This window comes from Verticillium dahliae, genomic scaffold (assembly GCF_000150675.1).
Source record: "Verticillium dahliae VdLs.17 supercont1.11 genomic scaffold, whole genome shotgun sequence".
Lineage (NCBI taxonomy): Eukaryota > Fungi > Ascomycota > Sordariomycetes > Glomerellales > Plectosphaerellaceae > Verticillium > Verticillium dahliae.
Genome location: NW_009276930.1, coordinates 780,576 through 793,183, shown reverse-complemented (window position 1 = coordinate 793,183; position 12,608 = coordinate 780,576). Strand labels below are relative to the sequence as shown.

Below are 12,608 nucleotides of genomic sequence, written 5' to 3'. Positions count from 1 at the left end.
CCCACCCAGGTCGGGCTTTCCACTTCTCTTGAGGCTCCTGAAGTCTCTGCTTCTGGCTCTCCCCACCACGCTCAAACTCTTCGCTCACAATCCTCCCACTTTAAACCCCCTCCCTTGTGCCCTGCTGCCAACCTAACCCAACGACAACTTCAAAAGCCTGCATTGCGCGCAAAAAAACACCTCGATCCATCACTCCAGCACTCTGCTGCCCCCATCTCACCCCCCCAAACAGCACACAGCTACTGTCTACACCCACCGGCTCTCAGCCCACGATCGCCACCATTCACTCCCAACACCACGAGACCACCGACCCTTTTCCTGGTACACAGAGCACAAAGCTGTTTATGTATCAGCACGACCAAACCGCCGTCATCAGACACTTTCTCCCCACCAAGCTGCATCCGTTTCGTATAGAACGGAAGCCCAGTAGCCCCAACATCAGTACCTCCGTCGGTTGAACCATCATATCAAGCAACGAGTTCATGTTGTCCTACAAGCAAAGACGATCCAGTCACAGCATACCCCATGTCCATTATACGATCTCTTGAGCATTAAAGCCACTTTCCTGCTCCTCCTTACAACCCCGACACGCTTCGGCCCTTAACCAACAACGATCAATACTCGTCTTCCATGTTCTTAGGAAGATCCAGCGCCAGCACCAACAGCTTCGCCTCCCAGCATCAAGACTCGAACCTCTAGACAACGCCCCACGCCGCCTACGTAGCTATCCTCTTCACTCTCCTAACGAGCCGCTTTATACCACAATACTCGTCGTCCCGACCGTACAACATCCACTACCGCAATCATGGCTCTCGTCAACGTTCGTCGCGATGTCGCCGACCAGTTCTACCGCTACAAGATGGAGCGCCTCCAGACCAAGATTGAGGGCAAGGGCAATGGCATCAAGACCGTCATTGTCAACCTGACCAGTGTCGCCCAGTCTCTGGCCCGCCCCGGCGCCTACCTCATCAAGTACTTCGGTTTCGAGCTCGGTGCCCAGACCAACATTGACCCCGCTGACGATCGTTGGATCATCAACGGTGCCCACGATGGCCCCAAGCTTCAGGATCACCTTGACGGCTTCATCAGCAAGTTCGTGCTTTGCAAGAAGTGCAAGAACCCTGAGACGGACGTCATCATCAAGGATGACCACATTATTCTTGACTGCAAGGCCTGCGGTCAGCGCACTGACGTCGACATCCGCCTCAAGCTCAGCGGTTTCATCCTCAAGAACCAGCCGAAGAAGGGCAAGAAGGACAAGGCCGAGCGCAAGGCCGCTCGCCGCGCCAAGCAGCAGGCCCAGGCCAACGGTGGCAAGGAGAACGGCGCCAACGGCCACGGCAGCGGCAGCGGTGGCGAGGGTTCCGAGAACGGCTCCAACGACAACGACGATATTGATGCTGGCAGCGACGATGAGTTTGAGAGGCTGAAGAACGAGGCTCAGGACGCCGAGCAGGAGGTCGAGGTTAAGGACCACGAGTGGGCCGTCGACATGAGCGAGGAGGCCGTCAAGGCCCGTCAGGCTCAGCTCCCCGGCGAGTTCAAGCAGAAGCTCAACATTGGTGATGACGAGGATGAGGATGGCGAGGGCGGTGGCAACACCGTCTACGACCAGCTCGGCGCCTGGATCATCGAACAGACTGAGGAGAAGGGCAGTGTGGACAAGGTTGATTCGATTGAGATCTTTGTCAAGGCCAAGGAGCTCGGCATCGAGGGCAAGCACCGCGCCGTCCTGGTTCTGGTCCAGACCATCTTTGACGAGAACGTTCTCGCGCAGATCACCAAGCGTGCTCCCATGCTGAAGCAGGTTCGTACCGTCCGCCGGGTACCCTTGACAAGACACAACACTAATTTTGCGTCTAGTTTGTCACCTCTGAGCGTCACGAGAAGGCCCTTCTCGGTGGCACCGAGCGTCTCATCGGCTCTCTCATTGGCGAGCACCCCGATATCCTCGAGAAGGTCGTCAAGATCCTGCAGCTCTACTACAACCACGACCTCCTCAGCGAGGATGTCGCCGTCAAGTGGGGTAGCAAGGCCAGCAAGAAGTATGTCGACCTCGCCACCTCCAAGAAGGTCCGCAAGGCCGCCGAGCCCTTCCTCACTTGGCTCCAGGAGGCTTCCGAGGAAGAGGACTCGGACGACGAGTAGATGTACCACTGTATGTCTCTCGGGTTTGAGAATCTTTGCCTTGATGCCTGGTTCTGTACCACACGGGGACTTTTTTGGCCTCGGCGTTGTAGCTGCGACTCCGCTCAGTTTTATGTGCAAGGGATTGGAACAGCGTAGCTTAGATTGACAATATACGCTTCTACAATCTCATCACTATTATCATTGCTTCTCTGCGAGCTTGCTTTTGATTGCTTGTAAGGTTTGATGCTGCCATGAAGTGTACCTCTGGTTTCTTTCTCACATGAGCCACCAGGTTGGCATGATCTTGCTCATGGAGAAGTGACGCGCAATAGAATAATGTCATGCGCCGTTGAGATACATGGCATGCCCAATCAGCAGCCTTCTGAAACCTTATCTCCGTGCCACTCGCCGTTCCGTCCATGACTCTCCTCGAATACCTCGCCGCGATGTGATACCGTCACCACATGGTGATTTCGTTGCCTCCCAAGAACACTGCTGTCCTGACTAGTGCGCGTCTAACAATGTCAAATAACGCCATGATAAAGCCGCAAATACGCAATGCAGTTCAAAAACCCTCCACGGAAGGGTGGGTACTGTAAAGGAAATAAGGCCATGATGCCAAAAGAGAAAAAATCACCACCTGATGGCACGTCGCGCCTGGTATCGCCCTTGACGACTCGCAGCCAACTACCACTGCGTGTCCGGGACGGCTTGCGCCGCCGTGGTATCGCCCCAAGGGAAGCCACCGTTCTGCTCCTTATTGGGCGTTGAATCCCAGGCTCCTGGCATCTTGCTTGAAGGGTCCTCACCGCCAGTATTGCCCTTGCTCCAGTCGTCTGTCGGGCCCCAGGCGTTGCCAGAATCAGCGGCATCTCCAGGTGCACCAACTGGGCCGGCATTGTTAGTATAATCTTCAGCGGCCGCAGTCGATTTCTGCGACTTGCTGGACTTCTTCGAGCCCCCAGAGCCACCCGACTTGTTCGAATTGCCGCTGCTGACGCCAACGTTGTTGCTCGAATCACACCAGTCGTCAGCCTGTGGTTTCGCCGCGCTACGATTCGATGTCTTTGAGCCCTTGGAATTGTTGGAACTAGTAGCCCAGTGCTTGTTGGTGTCATGATCCCAGTTGGGGTTCCAATCAGTGCCATTACTGTTACCGTTACCATTGCTGGTGGCAGCGCAGGTTGAATCGTTGTTCGCAGTCCATGTGGCTCTGTTGGATCCGTTCTGGCTTCCATTACGGATATCATTATTCCCATCAGTCTGCTTCCAATTAGTTCTGCCGGGGCCGTTCCTGTCTGCAGAGGCTGTCATGTGCGTAGGGCCCCAACATAGGTCCTGATGCTTTGCCCTCGAGCGGTCGTTGCTGTTATTGCTGCCGTTTGTACTTCCTTGCCGAGCCTCATCGCGATTATACATGGCAGGGCCCATGTTATTTTGTAAGCTCCCGTCCCAGAAGTCCTTGGTGCCAAGGGGAATGTCGCTCCTGGACTTCCCCGGGCCTTTGCCCAGATTTGCGTACCTTTCCCGGCCCTCCTTGGTCCATGGATCAGGTCGAGCCGCATACGAGTACATGTTAATGTTTATAGGAAGTGAAGGGGATACCTGAAAGCTGTTAGGACACTTCGATAAGATGGAAACACTTCTGTTGGAAACTCACCTGCTTAGCGCTAACCGGCGGTCCAGTTTTGGTGTCCCAAGCTCTGTCCTTATCCCCGGCCGACATCGAGGGCATGCCGTCGTTCAGCGCACCGGACATGAAGGGCGGCGACATATGCTTTATGGACTCATGAGATCCCCTCCTACCCGCAAACGTATCCCGAACCCAAGGAGTTGGGGCAGGAGCCGCTCCGACACCGTCAGGGCCGAAAGGGGGTTGTGGGTCGCCAGGCCGTGAGCCAAGTGGGAAAGAGTTCCAAGGGGCTTGACCGCTGAATTGCATGTCTCCTGGGTTAGAGGGTTGGTGAAACCCTTGTTGCCAGGGGTTGCTCGCAGGATGCGGCATACCAGCTGGCAAGTTCGCTTTCGTAAGGTCTCTCCGGGGGTATAACATGCCGTATGGATTGCCATAAGCAGGACCATGATAGACACGCACAATGCCATGCTCGCCGCTATGGTAGGCATTCGGTCGAGGATCTTCGGCTCCCTCGATGGTGTGCTCGACCTGTAGGACCTCGGCGCGAATTGGCATGATGAGGTTGGGTAGTCGTGGATGCGGCTGGGGAAAGCCTTCGGGCCTTAGCTTTTCGAAGCTTGAAGCCACGGATGAAGGCCCGTTCTTCTTTCTCTCCTTGGCCTTTCGATCTTTCTTGCTCATCGGTCCGACATTGTTATCTTTGACGACAGCCTTGTCCTTCTTGTCCTTGGTCTTGGGGTCTTTGTCGGACTTTTCACCCTTCTTCATTTTCATTTTCTTTTTCTTTTGGGACTCATCTTCGCTGTCAGAGTTCTCATCGCTTGCTTCGTCTTCCTCACCCGTTATTTTCTTCGCATGTTTATTCTTTCTGTCGGCTTGCCTCTTATCGTGCTTCTTCTTGTCGGGTTTCGCGTTCTCCGAGTCGGACGAGTCGTCAGCAACGGCAGAATTGGACTTGCCCTTCTTCCCGTTTTGCTTCTTCTTATTTTTCGGCGTCTCTTCATCGGAGCCAGATGAGTCGTCTCCTTTGGCTAACTTGGCTCTTTTTTTGGTCTTCTTGTTCCTGGCTAAGGTGGTATCAGTATCTACGGTGTTCTCTCCTAGAAAAGTCGCGATGTAGCAGGTTGCTCAGAAATAGCTCACCTGAAGCCACGTCGGCTGACTTATCACCAGACGTCTTCTTAGAAGACTTGGACGAGTCAGAGCTCTTAACAGAATCTTCAGTCGTCTTACTCTTAGATCTGGACCCTTCCGCATCGGAGGCTTCCGAGTCGGATCCCTTCTTGATGGCGGACTTGGTGGGCTCCTTCTCGAATCGGACCTTCTTCACCATCGTATCGGTCTTTTCGGCGCCACTAGAACGCGGGTACGTAATCTTGAGCGTGTCTTCCTCGGACTCGTCGTCGGTGGAGATTTCGACCCGGAAGCGCTCCTGGCTGCTGCGGCCCGCTTGCTTCTGTCGACGACGCTGCTGCTGGGCGTGGATCTCCTCAACGGTGAAGCCCAGGGCCCACTCGCAGAGAGTAGGCGTTCTCTGCTTCTTGGCCATGGTCAGAGTATTTCAGAAGCTTGGGGTAGATGGATAAAGATGCTGTAGATCGAGGGACCCCGAATTTTCGCTCCCAGTGTCGGATGGCAAGCCGTGAATCCTAAATTTTATGTATCAGCCAAGCGAGAGGTATCCCAGTGGGAATCTCAGAGAGATGCGCCGAGTGTTTTCCCAGTGGGTTTGGCCACGCTTTTCAGAATTTACCTGACTTAATGTGATGCAACGCTTCTCATGATTTTGTCGACACGTTGAAGGTGCAGTCTACTGCTTCAGTGTCGGGCTGGTGTTGCGAAAGAGTAAGAAAACCGAATGCCAGAGCTTTTGGATAGCTGTTCAAGATTGTCTCGTTCGAGAATCCGAGAAAGCAGGCACGCAATCGTGGCATCGAGTGTAGGAAGGAGCAGGTTTGTCCGCCCGCAAACTGCCACTAGCTGTCGTAAAGGTCAGGCAGCTGCATTGGAAAACACGCGCCAATACTGAGTACAATTGTGATAAGAGAACGACGAAAAAGAAAAGGCCTCCCAATTGAATGTAACCGCTGCGCTCAAATGACCAAGACCTCCAGTTATGTCACGACCTTCTCGTTCACAACTTCGCCCTCTCTGCCAGCTCCTGCTCATGCCACCGCTTGTTGATACGCCCATTCTGCCAGTACCTGAACAACCCGGCGAGGATCGCCAGGGGTGGCGCCCCGAGAAGCAGCAAGTTCCACCAGCTGGGTGACTTGGCCTTGATTCCCTTGATGGCTTCGCCAATCTGCTTCTCCAGCTCCTCCCTTGACCCGTCATTCCAGAGCACCAGCCCCTTGCCCTCGCCCCTCGCCTCACACCGCCTTGCCTTCTCCCGGACATCGCCCTGGCTGATGACTCTGTTCCTCGCGTCCTCCTTGCTCAGATGCGCGTCTCGCGCCCTCAGCCTCGCCATCTGCACCTGCGGGTCGCGCACCGCCACGACGGTGACGATGCCGCACATGCGGTCCATCCCCGCCTCGAAGAGCAGCGGCACATCGAGCACGACGGCCCAGTTCCCGCGCAGGTAGCAGCGCAGGATGGCGCGGTACATGGCCCACCGCACGGCGGGGTGGACGATTCCGTTGAGCACGGCGCGGTCGGCGCGCCGCTCAGGGGTGTCGCCGAAGACGCGGCGACCGAGGGCTGGTCGATTAAGGGGACGACCCTTGCCGTCTGGTCCACGTGCCGGCATGGTCTCTGAGGCTGGGACGAGAAGATCTGGTGTCGAAGAGGCAAAGTGCGAAACGATAGCGGCGTAGCCGCTCGTGCCAGGCTCGACAACCTCACGAGCGAGGAGGTCGGCATCGATGATAGGGATGGAGTAAGGAGGTTGGGAGAGAATCGAGGACACGGTCGATTTGCCCGTGGCGATGGAGCCCGTAAGGCCAATAAAGAGCATCCTGGCTGTTGGACGTGGGGACTTGGTAATTGTGAAGGGTTGGATGATATGGCTGTGGTCTGCGGCTTTGGGCAGACAATCTTGTAATAAAAGCTACGTTGACGGATCAAGACTGCCCACTCTGATGATAAGTACCTCAATCAAGAAGATGAGATGAAGTAAGGATGGTGGTCTGATCGATGGCGTTGATGATCGGAGATGGTGGGGTCCAACTTGCCGAGGTCTAGCGTTCCACCCCGCCAAACATTGAGCCTCAAACGAAACCTCATTTCAACGTCACCGTCACAAGCTTCGTCACCAACGAGCATTTCGGTACACAAAACGTTCTCACGGGATATCTTCGTGAATTTTCTGTCAATCTCGTTCTGTCCTGCATCCTTGAATCATCATTCATTCGTATCGAGCATGTTCCAAATCCTACCCAGAACCCATTCACCTTCCTGACTGGCGAGTCAACGCTGATCTGTAAGTCGAGGATAGAGCCGTGGCCTTGTGGCATCTGCTCTGAGGTGTCAGCCAGGTCTGATCATCAAGTATGGCTGACAAGCAAACGAACATGTCTGTGGTTGGAATCACGCCGAAGAACTGTACAGTCGCGCCTCCAGCGCACGAGGAAACCAAAGTGAAAGCAAAACTTGATTCCTGTTTCAAAAACGTGTCAGCGTAGAACACAGTTGCAAAAGATGAACTCTGAAAGTACCATTGCGCACAAAAATACCTTGGGGTGTAAAGCCAAACCTTGCATCAGCAACAGGTGCCTAGCCCAACTGGAGCAGTGTCAACAAACGGCTGGAATCGAAGAACCAAAGACGCACTTACCTTAGCTATGCAGAATCGGTTCCTAGTTGGGAAGACGGACGGCATAGAAATAGCCGCCCTCAGAGACGTACCAGCGGCAATCGCCGAGGTTGTCAATAGTATACCGGTTGCGCTGGGTCCAGTTACCATCCACCTCACGAACCGGGTAGTAGCGCGAGGGGTCGTCATCGGCAGGCTTAAAGTCCTGGGGCTCATAGAGGCCGTTGGCGTAAGCGAACTGGGCGTTCTCCAGAGCCACCTCGCCAGATGTGCGACCGACGCCAGAAACGTCAGGAGGAAGATGAAGAGGGTTGTTACCTGCGATCAGCACGCTAGGAGGAGGAGCACCAGGGGGGCCGCCACCGCCACCAACAACGCCGCCAAAGCCCATGGCTGCGTGAGGAGGACCCATCACCATGCCATTACCCATGACGGGGTAGCCAGACATGCCAGGCTGAACCATGGGAGCATTCATGACCATGTGCTGGGGGACCATGCCGGGGTTGTGGGGCATGCTAGGCTGCATCATGCCAGGCTGGACGGGGACGACCATGGGGGGATGAAGGCCCATCTGGGTTCCAATATAGGTAACGTTGCCAGGCTGCTGCTGTCAAGAAGGCATGTCAGAAAACGCTCATATCGGATCAAGACAAAAATGAAGACCAGGCATCGAGCTGATTTCTCTCAACCACTTGGCAGGAAGATCAGACTCTACATGGGACGACTTGCATAGTAATGATAGTAGGCGGGGCTGTTGTTGGGAAGGATGGGACGGTCGACCAGATAGCCAGCAGGCGGGAAAACAGTGCGGGGAACGAAGAAAGAAGGATCGTTACAGACATTCTGACCATGGACAAAGTAAGCACCATTGTCAAACCGAGGGCGGTAGACATGGGTCATGGGTCCATAGGTCGTGTCAGGAACGGGGGGCTGGTAGCTGGGGCCAGCAGGGCGAGGACCGCCAAACTGGTAATCGGCCATGGCTGGGTCGGGGATGATGTGGCCGGGGTTGGTGTTGAGCGGGATCTGATTGATGGTCGGAAGCTGGTTGCTGCCGGGGTTCTTGAGGTTGGCAGAGAAGTTGATATAGCCAGCAGGGCCAACTGAGCGACCAGGGTTGGTCGAGAAGTGTGTTCCGTAGCTGACGCCGTGCGTAGGGTTGGCGCCGATGATGGGAGCAGGACGATAAGTTGTGTTGGTGTTGGTGTTTCGGCTGCCGACGCGGTCACGGTCGCTTTTATGCTTTTCGTCGGTGTTCTCGCTTCCAGGCGAGGAAGGAGCGTCTTTTTCACGCTCCTTCTCCTTCTCCTTCTGCTTCTGCTTGCCGTTGCTCAGAGAACCAGAGCCAGAAGCACGGGCCTCATCTTCCTCGTCCGAAAAGTGAACCTGGTGATAGGCTCCCTCCTTCTTCTTGGAAGGCTCGGTAGTTTTGATCATGGCGGAAGGTGTGCGCGTTGTAGTCATCCGACCTTCAGTGGCCAGTCTGATATGGTGGTGTGAGGCTTCTTGATTTTGAGGTGCGTGACAAGAAGGCAACGTCACGTGGTGGTGTTGGAAGCAAAACAGTCTCAACAAGAGACTCTTTGAAATTCGTTTGTTTCTTTTGAGTTATCTCGTGGAGACCTGCTGCTGGAACCAAGATAAAAGCGGCTTCAAAATCGGAGCCTGTCGAGCTACCTTGACGTCGCTCCGAATCGCTCCGACAAAGTACCAGTCTGTGCCCGCACAGCAGATGCCCCATTCACAACATGAGAGGAGGTCCTGACGTCCAAGCCAGTACAGCCCGAAGCAGCTGTCACACTGGCTACAGTGCTCAAAGACTACCCTCAAAGGCGAGGAGAGCAGCCAGTGAAGTCAACTGGTGCTGATAAGATGCAAATACAAAAGCTGCCTTTCTCCTACTGTCCACCAACAGAGCCTGCAGAAAACATACCCTAGGTGAACTCTAGGTGTCCAGGCTCACGAGCCAAAGCCTTCTGGCATCCCCTCACTGCTCAGACGTTGCCGCGGATATTCACTTGAACCCACCATACAGCAGAGGACACAGACTCGATCGAGCAAGAGGATCCAAGGGGCACTCATGTAACAAAAAAGAGAAAGACACATTCACCTACACGTTTGAGTACGTAGCGGCCATTCTCAAGCACGTATCGCCATTGCCGTGGGGGCGCTTCTTCCTCGTACGCGATGTCTGTAAACTTGAAGCACATGTTGGTTGCTCTGTTGCTGTGCAGGCCTTTGGCGAGTCCAAATTGATTTATCTGATCAGACGTTCTCACTGTATCTTTCGAACAGAGCACAAAAATGTTGAGAGGGGATGATTTCAAGGAGGAAGGGTAGGTGCTCGAGGTTGGGCACGTTCGCTCGTGCGGGGGGCTGCGCTGGAGTGTGGCTGAGGAGACTGAAGCATTGATATAGGAGGGGAACTGCCCTATGGCGAGGCATCAGGCGAGTATTCTTTCCGGATTGCCATACCCTTTGCCATTTATCGAGATTAGCTTGGTACTTAATATTCTACGCCCAACTCTGAGTATTGCGAACCTCCCAGAACTCATCTGGCGATGAGCATGGTAAGCCTTCACGACACTTGTTTTACAATTCTAAGCCGTGTGCAGGACAAGGTCTTGGGCTTAAGAGATGATGTAGATCTCATTCTTGCCAAGAATTGATTCCTTATGAAACAGTTGGTCTGAACGCACAGCTGCTATTCTATTCGGCACTGACCATCGAGAACCGCAATGGCTGTGTCATGGCTCCCCCAAGCCCTGAGTTCAGTTTGTTCATTCAATGGTCTTCTCACGTCCTTGCTTTCCAAAATGAAGCATTGCGCCACATATGAAGGAATGAGGGGGAAGCATTCACTCATTCCGGTATCGTATCTCCTCGGCCAAGGCAAGATTTCTCCTAACACGATTGTGTCTCGAGCAATCGTCTTTTATGAACTTGCCAAAGTCGGCGCTATCGTAGCGCTCATGTGTGGTTCCAAATTAGTAAAGATAAGTGAAAAGGCCATTGAATTGGTCGTGAACTGCTCCAGTAAATGCGAAGCACTGGTGTCTCGGGGCTTGGGTTCGATTTTGCCATCAACTGTGATACTGAGGAGGGAGAGACTGGCAGAGTTGATATCGCAGGGACTGCGAGTAAAGACCTGGCCGAACCTAGTGAGCAAGATGTCATCCAAACATGGACCAGTGGTTGTGGGATGTGAATTCAAGCTCGTTAAGCCCGTCAAGCTCGTCTCAGACCAGGTGCGCCTCCTGGTCGATGCTCGTCTGCGGCGGCAGATGGCAGTCACAAGCGCAACCGTGTGGTCTTTCAACAAGAGAATCTACTTCCATGTGAGCAAGCACCCCAACCCACCAAGCTTTCCAGAATATGCACCTGTCACGAGACACACTCACTTCAGTTGGGGTAACAAAAGTCTGTCATTTCGACCGTCCTGCCTTGCACGGCAGGATCCGAACGCCTGTTACCGTCCGATGCGTTCTTCTAGCGCTCTTCCGCCTTCTACCATAGTATACAAATGTCACAGGCACACATGGCCCCCTTGTGCCCAAAGAGGAGAGAGATCCGTTCCGTCGCAATGCTCCGTGAAGTGAACTGGCCCCCTCCACACCGTGTCGCAGGAAAGCTCCCAATTGTTTCCCCGCGACTTTCACTTTTTTACTTCGGTCTACCACTACTCAAACATGCACGGCGTGCCTCGGCTCAGGCTCGCTCCAACTCCGCTCGGCGGGTCTCGAAAGAGAAAAAGACCTCGTGCCACAGATCTCAAGGTCTATTATCAGAAGGTAAAGGAGAAAATTGGGATGCAAGGCGTTGCGTCATTGTTGTTACAGAGTGGCGTGCTCGTGCTCGCGCTCGTTGACCTCGGGGATCGTGAAGAAGGTCCTGCGGGTGACCTGCCCAGCTGTTAGCATTCCATGGTCCGAGTAGAAAGAGAGGGAGGGAGGGGACCAAGCACGTACAGCCCAGGCACCGGCGACACCGGCAACGATACCACCAGAGATGAGCATGGGGCGGAGCCCCCGGGTGCTCTTGAAGAGCATGCCACTCAACGCGCCAGCGGCAATGGTGTTGGCGGCGTCGTGCTTCCCCCTGAAGTACCCGATGGCGCCGTTGAAGCAGTTGTAGGTGATGGCGACAACGCCGGCGGAGTTGCCAAGGAAGGGGCCACGGCGGGTGACGGCGTTGAGGACGGAGTTCAGGCGCAGCTTGGGTGGCTGGTTGACGGACCGCCTCAAACCCTCCTGCAGGCCCCAAGCACCTCCGAGGCCGAGGGCGGTGAGATATGTGACGCCAGCGCCGTAGCAGAGATCATCTGTGAAGCCGCGCGAAGGAAGGACGGACTGGCCGCCTGGGACATCGGAGAGGGCGGCGTCTTCGAGGGAGAGGTATTCGAGAGTGTCCTTGTTGAGACCGGACAGAGGGTGTAGTTGAGAGGGATCGGAGAAGCTGGAGCTCTGGAGGAAGGCCTCGACGCCTTGTCCTTGGGATGGGTCGAAGGCCGTAGACTCGAGGGTCGATCTGGGCTGCGAGGAGGGTTGCGCCGGGGCGTACGTAGCGACCGCGTCCTTCTGCGAGGACTTTTGTCCGCTAAAAGTGTTCCAGAGAGACGACATGACTGTGAGGGATGGATGTGATGACGGTGGGGGTACTTTCTTGTCGTGCTGCCACGGAGGTTGATGTGGTGTTGAGCCCGAGGGGATTCAGGAGGCCAGTAGCGCGGCTGTAGTCGGAGCCGATGATGATGATTTGGGAGGTGTCGAAAAAAATTGGCCGCCGTCTGGGCCAACTGGGCCAAGTTCGGGCTCGGCGCCCCAGCGCGACATGGCCCTTGCGCAGAGGAAGAGCGGCATCGGCTATTCGCCGGTAATACTGGACGCGGCTGAGTCAGCTCTCTGAAATCTTGTGGTGCGTCCTGTGTAAGGCAGTGGTGGGTCAAAGCCATTTACGGTCGTGGTTGCTCTCTTGTGCTTCATTCGGCTCTGCCCTGTCCACGATCATCGCATAGATATGGACTTGTGCATTGGAGGTGCTCAGTGACCCGCCATTGTCGAGGACGAGGACAAGGTGGCACGACCA

At 54.9% G+C, this 12,608-nt stretch overlaps 5 protein-coding genes across 5 annotated transcripts; 1 reads left to right on the top strand and 4 right to left on the bottom strand.

Annotated features, from left to right (window-relative positions):
• Positions 1-805: 805 nt before the first annotated feature.
• Positions 806-2,148, top strand: VDAG_05889 (eukaryotic translation initiation factor 5; the record flags this gene model as incomplete). Its single annotated transcript, XM_009655286.1, has 2 exons — positions 806-1,807; positions 1,864-2,148. The coding sequence occupies 2 exons, from the start codon at positions 806-808 to the stop codon at positions 2,146-2,148; spliced, it is 1,287 nt and encodes a 428-aa protein (XP_009653581.1).
• A 669-nt stretch (positions 2,149-2,817) lies between these two features.
• Positions 2,818-5,315, bottom strand: VDAG_05888 (uncharacterized protein; the record flags this gene model as incomplete). The annotated part of the gene is made up of 3 exons (XM_009655285.1): positions 2,818-3,735; positions 3,791-4,833; positions 4,910-5,315. 3 exons carry the CDS (start codon positions 5,313-5,315, stop codon positions 2,818-2,820), a joined length of 2,367 nt encoding a protein of 788 aa, XP_009653580.1.
• Positions 5,316-5,900: 585 nt separating this feature from the next.
• On the bottom strand, positions 5,901-6,725 carry VDAG_05887 (dephospho-CoA kinase; the record flags this gene model as incomplete). The annotated part of the gene is made up of 1 exon (XM_009655284.1): positions 5,901-6,725. The coding sequence occupies one exon, from the start codon at positions 6,723-6,725 to the stop codon at positions 5,901-5,903; it is 825 nt and encodes a 274-aa protein (XP_009653579.1).
• Positions 6,726-7,052: 327 nt separating this feature from the next.
• Positions 7,053-8,960, bottom strand: VDAG_05886 (uncharacterized protein; the record flags this gene model as incomplete). The annotated part of the gene is made up of 4 exons (XM_009655283.1): positions 7,053-7,076; positions 7,545-7,566; positions 7,616-8,094; positions 8,364-8,960. The coding sequence occupies 4 exons, from the start codon at positions 8,958-8,960 to the stop codon at positions 7,053-7,055; spliced, it is 1,122 nt and encodes a 373-aa protein (XP_009653578.1).
• A 2,396-nt stretch (positions 8,961-11,356) lies between these two features.
• Positions 11,357-12,145, bottom strand: VDAG_05885 (mitochondrial import inner membrane translocase subunit TIM23; the record flags this gene model as incomplete). The annotated part of the gene is made up of 2 exons (XM_009655282.1): positions 11,357-11,425; positions 11,492-12,145. 2 exons carry the CDS (start codon positions 12,143-12,145, stop codon positions 11,357-11,359), a joined length of 723 nt encoding a protein of 240 aa, XP_009653577.1.
• Positions 12,146-12,608: the final 463 nt, after the last annotated feature.